Raw genomic sequence first — 9,740 nt, 5'->3', positions numbered from 1 at the left:
AAATATTACGTTACTTGAATTGTGTCACCTTTGGCGAGAGTACCAAAATAGGATTCAGATATACAATTAAACAAATACTTAATTTTAATTGTTCATTTTATCTATCTAATTGTAATAAATTATCAATAACAATTTGTTAAACTAAAAATAAAGATTGTTTCAATTTAACACATTTGATCAAATTACATGTATGGTCAGCTCGTACTGGACCGTACGAGTATACTCATACGGTCCGACCGTACGCGTATGGTCGGACCGTACGAGTATACGTATACGGTCCAAATACTCATATGGTCTGGAACACACGCACAAATTAAAAAAAAATGAAAACAACACGTTCAATAATTCTATGCGTCCGAAGCCATTTTCTTGATTTACTTTCATCAGGAACGCTCAAAGCCAAACAATTGAAATCCAAAGTAATAGTACCGAAACCGTTGTAGAGCTATATGACAAAAATACCTAAAATAAATAGAAAAATTCATCTAAAGTCAACTTTGCCTGAGGTAGTTGTAACGTTAGTTGCTAAATAATTTCAAAATTTATAAACGGACATTTTTAGAAAAATTTGTTAAATCATGTCACAAACGAGGTACTGGCTACTGAGCTGAGGATACCCGCGGGAACTACTAGTCCACCAGTAGAGGTATCGACCCAGTGATGTGAAAGGTTGAAAACAACACGTTTAATAATTATTTGCGTCCGAAGCGCTTTTCTGGATTTACCTTCATCAGGAACTTGAGGCTGATTGCCAATTAACTTGTTTGATTTAAGCGCCGCCTAATGTAGTCGAAACGAGCATAAAGTTTGGGACTCATTGAAAATTCCCTTGTTTGTATTGAGTGTCACCACTCTTGAGCTTATTGTAGACAAAACGCGCACGAATGTTTAAGGCTTGTATCTTAGATAAGTATACCAATAACTACATCTAATTACTTTTATATTGGTACATTTTTTGTTGAGTTTGTTTAGTTTCATGTACAAAAAATTCAAGAAAATTGGATAATAATTTTATGAACCAGAATTATTCTTTTTCCAAACTTATAAAGGATAAGGACGCATGTCTTGACAATGCACGATGTTTTGATGATTTGTTAATAACATACATTGAAAGCCTCTGAATGGAAAAAGTTCAGTTTACAAGACAAAGTTTGTATTTATGTTTATTTAACATTGACATTTTACACATCCATGTAAATTATTAGGCCCTTCAATTTCATAGACGGTGTATAGACTTTAAATGATGTGCATAGTTAACATGTTTAAGTATTGCAACTTGTTTTTTACATTTTCATTTCAGATCTAGATCTGCCAATACTTTCGGGATCCCAAAATTAAAACCTGACCTGCTATGCAGTATTTTTTTTTCTCTCAATGTTGAAGGTCGTTTTATGACCCATTGATGCTCAGATCTACATAATAAGGGCTCAGATTGAAAGTTGTTGCATTTGCAATCACACCACACCTTCTTTGTTTTATATTGATACGTATACATGACGTACAGTCAAGTCATCAGCACTCGGCAGGAATATTGTTTTATACTAAGTTCAATCCACCATTTTCAACCTAAGAAAATGCCTATACCAAGTCAGGAATATGAAAGTTGTTATCCTGTCCTTTGATGTGTTTGAGTTTTTTGATTTTTCCATTTGAATAAGAACCTTCTATTATGAATTTTTCTGGGAGTTCGGCAATTCTTGCACGCATTAAACATTTCAAAACATTTGCAATCAAAGACGTTGATAAATAAATGGGAAACCTTCCTTGGTGAAAGGAAACTTTATGGTGACCTAAAGTTGGTATCTTCATTGTCATTTTGGCCAAGGTTAAATGGTTTTTTCTATGTAGTCAAACTACATCATCTTATTTTCAAATATGACTTTTCTAACCATATCTACATCATCGTGAATAAAGAAAATGAAGATAACAGACTTGTGTAGCCGTGGTATATAGAAAAATATGTATAACCAAGTGTACTGCGAGAATCGTAAAAAACACCCCTTTACCAAGTGCATGACACCAAAAATAATTCGAATCGAAAAGCAATATATATAAAATGATAAAATGGTGCATTTTAGTGTCCAAATACAAAATATCTACTGCACATCAGGACGAGAAAACCTAGCACCGATACAGAAGACACTTATTATCTTACCACCAGAAAAATAAGGGTTTCTGGACAGTGGTCGAATATTTTCCCAGGAATCAGACTCTTCAGAGAATTGTTTCAACAGTTCATTAACGTGCAGAGGTACTCATTTCTACCGGACATGGTTGTATTTTGTAACAAGCCTAACACGAAAACTGAAGTTTAACTCAAACCAAGGTTTACTATCAGACCGTAGAAATCCAAGGATTTCTATAAATATACCGTTGTCGTAAAAACAAATCCCATACACTGGCCTATGGTGCGCACAGTTTGACAAAATTCGGTCAAGCAGTTTTAGAGCAGTAATGGATACACAAATGGGAAAGGACTAAGTTTATATATATATATATCTATAAAATAAGATGGACATTTCCATAGCTATATATATGTATAAAAAGTACTAACTGCTAGGGTAGGGGAACAGTAAAGTAAAACACTCTTTATGACTGTAAAATACATATATTTTCAGAAATTTATTAAAACAGACTAAAATAAGAAAAGTTTCCAAGCGTCGTAACAGATTTTTCTCATTTGTTTTTATTTTAATCGATCAATTCAATCAGTTCAAACGTGTCAAAGTAAATTAGAATGAGAACGTTAATCCTAAACAGATTTGTAAACAAATACATATATTTGTAGTTTATTCAAATTGATGGATAAAAATACGGCATCTAAACAAGCGTATAAAATGTAAGTCCTAAACCAAAGACAGCCAGGTTGAGGTGAATACCTCCTGCACCACTAACTGCAAAGAAAAAAAGTTATTTTAAGACATCTTTAAACATGGGCATCATATATAACAATAAAAAATTAAATGAACGATTACTCGCTGAACGTTAATCTATATTGGCCACACCTTCTTCCTAAAAACTACAATGAATTAATAAAGGTGTCAAACGGAAATAAAATATGCTGTATGGTCTATTTTAATGAAATTGTCTGGTGACATGGTGTCTTAAGCAACCCAAAGATTGAGCTATAGAATTGTTTGTGCAACTTTTATATATATAATTGTTTTTAAGCTAATGCTTTGCAATTTATTGTGCGGTTCACCTATTTTTATATAAAAATATGAAGAAGTGGTATAACTGCTAATGTGACAACTCTCCACCAGAGAAATAGAAGGCAAAAAGTATATATCACTATACAGCCTCCAACAACGAACAAAACCAATAGTGCATAGTTAGCTGTAAAAGGCCCCGAAATGACAAATGTAAAACAATTCAAACAAGAAAACTAACATCCAGATTTATTTTAAAAACAATGAATGAAAATCAAATATGTAACACAGCAACAAACGACAACCACTGAATAACAGTCTCTTCACTTGGGACAGACATATACAGAATCTTGCAGGGTTCAATTAGTTCCCCCACCCCCAACCTCGGATATATTGGAGTATCAATACAATATAAAAACACTGATGAGGAAATTAGGTCGAGTTACAAAATATTTCACTGTCGAACCTAATAAAGCCTATTTTCACTTATTTTCCTCTAATGTGTTTCACAATGGTCCGGAATTCCAGAATTCTTAAGTGTTCAACTTAAAATAACTGAAATGTTAACTATTGGTTTCCTGAAAAACGTTCAAATTAGATCTTTTTACTTTAAATAGACAAAAAGTATCAGATAAACTGAGTAAAGATTAATCTCGTGTTCCATGAAAGTCAAATATGATAAATTTATAATATGTAATGCAGTGATCATCAATTTAGTGCGAAGGAAATTTGAAAGCTACGCAAAATTTAAATGCATGTTAACATTTTATTGATAATATGGTAGAAAAAAAGGAAAGTTATTTTTTTTTGTAAAGTACTTGATTTGAAATATAATAAGCAACCTTGCAATACTGGGACATTAAGTTTTAATTTTTATTTTTTTTTCTCAAAAATTACCGACTTTTCATTTAACATAAAGTGGTGCCAATTAAATGGAGTGTCATTAAAATTGCCAAAACCTGTGTATTACCTTTGATGTTTTTTTGTTCACTTTACACTGTCCTCAATTATCTCAACCATTCTGGGGGAATTGCAAATTAATCAACTTTAAAAGAAAATTTTGAGTTCTGATAATCCCTTACTTTTTTATATGTTAAATCTTCCAAAATTAATAAAGTAAAAAGTAGCAAATATACACAGCCCCACAGAAAATTCAAAATGAAAAGTCTATCAAATGGCAGAAATTAAAAAAAGCTCAAATAAACACATCATAAACGACAGGATTGAAATTTTGAATTTGCGCCAGACGCGCGTTTCGTCTACAAAAGACTCACAAGTAAAAAAAAACAAAAGTATAAAGACCAAATAAAGAACGAAGTTGAAGAGAATTAAGGACCAAACATTCCTAAAAGTTTTGCCAAATAAAGTTAAGGTAATCGATTCCTGAGGTAGAAAAACCCTTAGTATTTCAAAATTTCAAAGTTTTGTAAGCAGCTAATTTTTAGTTATGACAATATCAATGATAATCCATGTCAATACAGAAGTTCTTACAACTGGGCTGGTGATACGCTCGACGAAAAAACTCATCCAGCAGTGACATTGACCTAGTGATTATTAAAACAAAATCCTGATATATAAAAGGATCTGACACCAAACCAATCAAGCGAATATAAAATTATGTACATATCAAACACATCAAACGAATGGATAACAACTGTCACATTTCTGATTCGGTACAAGCATTTTCTTATGTAGAACATGATGAATTAAACCTGGTGTTATAGATAGATTAACTTCCCACTAGTATGAAAAGTCGCATTAAATTCCATTTTATTGACAATAATGTGTGGACAAAGCAACAGACATACTTTAGGGGGAGGGTTCCTGATCCCGAAATCTCGGGCTTAAAAATATAAAATCCCGAGGTCCCGAATTTAAAGAAATTGAAATCCCGACATCCCAAAATTCGAATAAAAAATCCAGGATAGGTCCTTCCCCCTCATAATTGGTAAAATGTAATATAAGAGTACAGCCGTCAAAACTGTGTTACACTCTTAATCTTAATGCATTGTTTGTATAGCAACATCAAGCCAGAATTAGTTATTGCACGAACATATCAAAATTGATATAAATGTTAAATTGAATTGTGGAATACATATTCAGTCAAAATGGACTTTTGATAAAAGAAAGCTAAAAAAGATATCTATAATGCATGGTTTATTAATAAAACAAATAGCAAGATGAGGGAAACTACCACTATCCGGAGATATTTTCTTATAATTATTTTTATTTTAATACATGTAATATGAGGCAGGCATTACCTGTGAATGGAGACGAAGTCTGTATGAAACGGAAATACCGTAACGTTTCCGATTTTGATTGTGTTCTAATGTATTTTACTTGCGACGTTATTTAAGTTATGACGTCATGTTCAATGTAAACAAAGAAACGCAATGCATCAGGTAACGTCAATTCGTATCAAAGACAAAAAATTATAAAAAAGAAATATTGGTATTGTGTTCCTTCAGTTCCTATATTTTACTAGACTACTCAAAGTCTCACGACAACGAGACCGGAAGAAGGAAGTAGATTTATGCGATCTGCGCAAATGCGGGAATTAATAATAGCGACACAAAATAGTTTGAACGATTTTGGGTTTCCCCGATTTCTTATTTTTTTTTTATTGATTTTTCTACTGTAATAGGGTACTTCGTCCCCATATTAATTTAAACACATACAATTGTTATCATCTTCTTCCAGGAATTGTCCAAATATGTCGTCGTCGTCATCATCCCCATCCTTCTTCTTCTTTTTCTTCTTTTTACTTTTACGAGCAAGGCTAAATGGTCTGGAAACTGATTTAAAAAAAAGAACCTATTTACTATCTTTATGTTACAATCATATTAAAACGACATGAAATATGTAAAAAACAACTTATCTGTTTAATTCTAATTAATGTAAATTAAATTAATTAACAATCAGTAAATAGTTATCAAAGGTACCAGGCTTGTGAATTGATACACCAGACGCGCGTTTCGCCTACACAAGACTAATTATCGTATACACGCTTCCACACATTACTTTCAAAACCATTACCGATCAATTAAACTTTCAAATTGTCCCACAAAGTCTTTCAGATTGTCCAACATATTATTATTTATCTATTATTAAAAAAAAACTAGACAATTGAAAATACAAAGAAATTGTATATGAAATTGAAAAAATGGAATTAACTTTTCAAATGTACATTTGTATGAGACGTTTACTTAGTACTTACAACGCAAGTTAAATAACACACACCAAAAGGAAGCGCTTGACTAGTTTCATGTCAATGTAATAATGGAAAATAAAGATTTAACAAACTTTTTTTGTTTTTTAACACTCATTAAATCGTTATTGCACTCTTTGCTGTTTTAACAAATTACTCAACGTACAGCATTCCATCAAGTATCTCTGTTACACACAATTATAACTGAATATCCAGGGAGAATATACAGTAACACTTATCTTATTGTATACATAGCCATTTCGTACATGTCTATTTTCTATAATTACTTCATAAATAAACATAATATCATATAAAATCTTATCGAAATACTTAAAGATGTTACAGAAGCTGTGTCGTGAAATTTACGGAAACAAATCCGTTGTCGGTTCTTCTAATAGAATTTTGGAACATGTGAAAATATGAATTAGATACAGCGTGGTTACTGTTTCTGATAATAAACGTACCACAACCGTACTGGAATAGTTCCTTTCTGATTTCGGTTATGGTCCCATCGACATCACAGTCAGGCGAAACCTTGTTCAAACATTCAAGATATATGTTTCCTGCACTGTTTTTTTAAAATAAACAAAACAATGAAATAGCAAAGAAACGAATTTTTATATCACAATTGCATGTTGATAACAACTGTTTTATAAAATGAAAATTTTTCTTAATTGATTTTTCTGACAATATTTACTGTCATTTATTGAAAGTGTAACTGTTTTTCCTCAATCCCTCTTTTTCTATATAGTTATATATTAAACTAGATCTGACCTGCATATTTTGTTCTTGTCTTGAACTGCCTGTGTTTTTACGCTCTTGTAAGCTGAGAGACACGACTGTATGTTGGTGTCAGAACAATTCTGCGCTTCAGTTTCTGAATAATGTATTATCAAATATAATTAATAAAGCTGTGTTTATAATGATGATATTCCAATCAGATAAGGTCTGCAAATCTAATATTTTCCTAATTTTATTGAACGGCTTAGTGTCATCGTGCATGTAACTATTGGAACCACTGATGTTACCAATTAACAGTATTAATGGGGTCTGATAGGGATATACACTCGTATTACTATAGTATCAGAACAATAGCATTTTATTAAAAATTTTATTTGTTTATATAATTACTTTTTTTAATTTCTTTCAAAAGTGAATATAATTTTTATATCATCTTAACAAAAATATGCTTGTAAATATTGTATAAATTATATACTTTTAATGTGTTTAATTGTAAATTTAGTGTCTCGCAAGTTTATGTAGGCTGGGTATTAATCTTTGTTTCAACTGTTTTGTGTATTGAATTTGTATATCTATCTGTAATATCAATATGTGACACATTACAAAATAATTATTATCTTATCTTATAATCTTAAGGAATACTGTTTAAAAACCACGTACTTTAGAATTTGCTAGTTTGCTTCGAGCAAAACTGAATGATGCAGTAGAACTGAAAAACTATAATGATCAGAATTGAAGGTATATTGAAGTTTCCTTATTCAACTTAAGGGGATGTCATGCTTGTTTTTTGCGTATCTTATTGTAAACTTGCAAAATCTACATTGATGATATCAGTAAACACCAATTACAGCTCACAATTTTAGTTGAGTTCTATTTTATTTTACAAAAAATGAAATTTAACTAGATTTTGATTGTCGTATAAAATAAATTTAAAAATTGACGGGTAGACTTGATGATACAGGTTTCCAACACAAATACCAAGAACCAATAGTTATCAAAGGTACCAGGATTATAATTTTGTACGCCAGACGCGCGTTTCGTCTACATAAGACTCATCAGTGACGCTCATATCCAAAACATTAAATAACAAATGTATTTAAAAAATTTTCTTTTATGATTTTATATTTAACTATTTTAACACAAATTGCCTGGTTAAATGTATGAACGATCCCAAAACGATTTTTTTTTTATTTAAATCAAAATATTATACATTGGTTTTTTTTAATGTAAACTTATGTATGTTGATCGGTCAAAAATTAAGCATTTTTTATATGTGAATTATTGGATGACATATTCTTTTCATTGCATCAAGCATTGACATTTTTATTAGAGAAAAAGCAGAGAGTCCAAGAAACTAATTTGTTCTAAGCATTCTCAACATCTTTTGATATAACATAATCCACAATTCTTAGCAACACTCGGTGTTGGATAAATTCAGAGGCGTAATATCAACTTATTTATTTCACAGGTGAACAAAGGTCTATTTTAATTTACTTGAATATCATGGTAGTTTCATTGCAATCTATGTAATAAAGGTCAAGAATTGGCCACTCCAAAAAATATTGACAAGAACATAAAACATCTGAAAATTGAAATGTTATAATCTTAAAACAACGAGGAAGTATTGAAACCGATAGGAACAAAATAGTAAGCATCAAAATATAAATGTACATTTGAACAGATGAATCGATCAATATATCTTACTTTGCGTGACGATACTTATCAACGCAAGACTAACACCGAGACCAATGACAGACAGGGTGTACATTCTCGTGGTTTTAACTCTGTACAAAGAAAAAAATATATATTAAATATGAAAAAAACGTTTGCAATTCAATTAAATGTGATATAAACAATAATTATTGGCCTGATATATCAATAAAAATCAAGTTATTTACAATATAACATCTCATTACAAAAGGAAACATACATACATATTTTAAAGAAAGAAAAGATACCCTTACAGGTAATTTAAAGGAAACGAAAGGTTAAAAATTCTAATCACTTCTTTTCATGAGAGGAATCATGTACTTAGTGGAATACTTTGATTTTAAACATCCAGTTAATAAACAAATTGAGCAGAGGGCATGAATTATTTTCGTGTTTTAATTTAAACATGTATAATGCACACAAAAAAATATGTTGTTTAAGAAAAAAAACAAAAACCCACAAATAGCCCCATTATTCCGAATATTTAATGAAATATACCTGTTTAGTTTAAATAACTGTTGCTATTGTCCGTTACTTCATAGCCTTCAGAAATCACAAACATAAACTATTCGATGAGTTATTAGTTCAATCTATATATACTTGCCCACTTGTTAATTTCCCATATAACTTTATTCACCCACCTTTTACTAGTTTCCAATCACGTTTCAAGATTTGTGCAACTCTTAGTTTACAATGTAACAATTGGATAATGTATTATTGATTCATCAATCTAAAATGTATGATAAAAAACAAAAGAAAGATATTAATAGATAATGTTAGTCTGAAAATATGATATATTGAAGAAAATATGAATGATATATTACAAAACGACATAGATCTTCTAGCTTTAGGTGGATTTTGTTTCAGCAGTACAGTTTGCTTTGCGACAATTTATTTTTACCGCTGCAAAAAAAATAAACAACACAGTTTAT

The 9,740-nt window shown here is 30.7% G+C and overlaps 1 protein-coding gene across 1 annotated transcript; it reads right to left on the bottom strand.

Annotated features, from left to right (window-relative positions):
* Window positions 1-2,588: 2,588 nt before the first annotated feature.
* LOC143084357 (uncharacterized) lies at window positions 2,589-9,404 on the bottom strand. The gene is made up of 6 exons (XM_076260762.1): window positions 9,307-9,404; window positions 8,803-8,882; window positions 7,132-7,234; window positions 6,822-6,925; window positions 5,828-5,944; window positions 2,589-2,894 (listed from the first exon to the last, which is right to left on the bottom strand). Exons 2-6 carry the CDS (start codon window positions 8,864-8,866, stop codon window positions 2,821-2,823), a joined length of 462 nt encoding a protein of 153 aa, XP_076116877.1. The 5' UTR covers window positions 8,867-8,882; window positions 9,307-9,404; the 3' UTR covers window positions 2,589-2,820.
* Between the last annotated feature and the right edge of the window lie 336 nt (window positions 9,405-9,740).

Source organism: Mytilus galloprovincialis, chromosome 7 (genome assembly GCF_965363235.1).
Source record: "Mytilus galloprovincialis chromosome 7, xbMytGall1.hap1.1, whole genome shotgun sequence".
Lineage (NCBI taxonomy): Eukaryota > Metazoa > Mollusca > Bivalvia > Mytilida > Mytilidae > Mytilus > Mytilus galloprovincialis.
Note: the sequence above shows the minus strand (reverse complement) of the source record. Positions and strands in the feature narration are given on the sequence as shown.

Coding starts and splice junctions, on each gene's coding strand:
- LOC143084357 (XM_076260762.1), bottom strand. CDS start 8,866: ATGTACACCCTGTCTGTCATTGGTCTCGGTGTTAGTCTTGCGTTGATA. Junction 6,926..7,131: donor GACAAGAACAAAATATGCAG/GTCAGATCTAGT, acceptor TTAAAAAAACAG/TGCAGGAAACATATATCTTG. Junction 5,945..6,821: donor ACTATTCCAGTACGGTTGTG/GTACGTTTATTA, acceptor TTTTTAAATCAG/TTTCCAGACCATTTAGCCTT.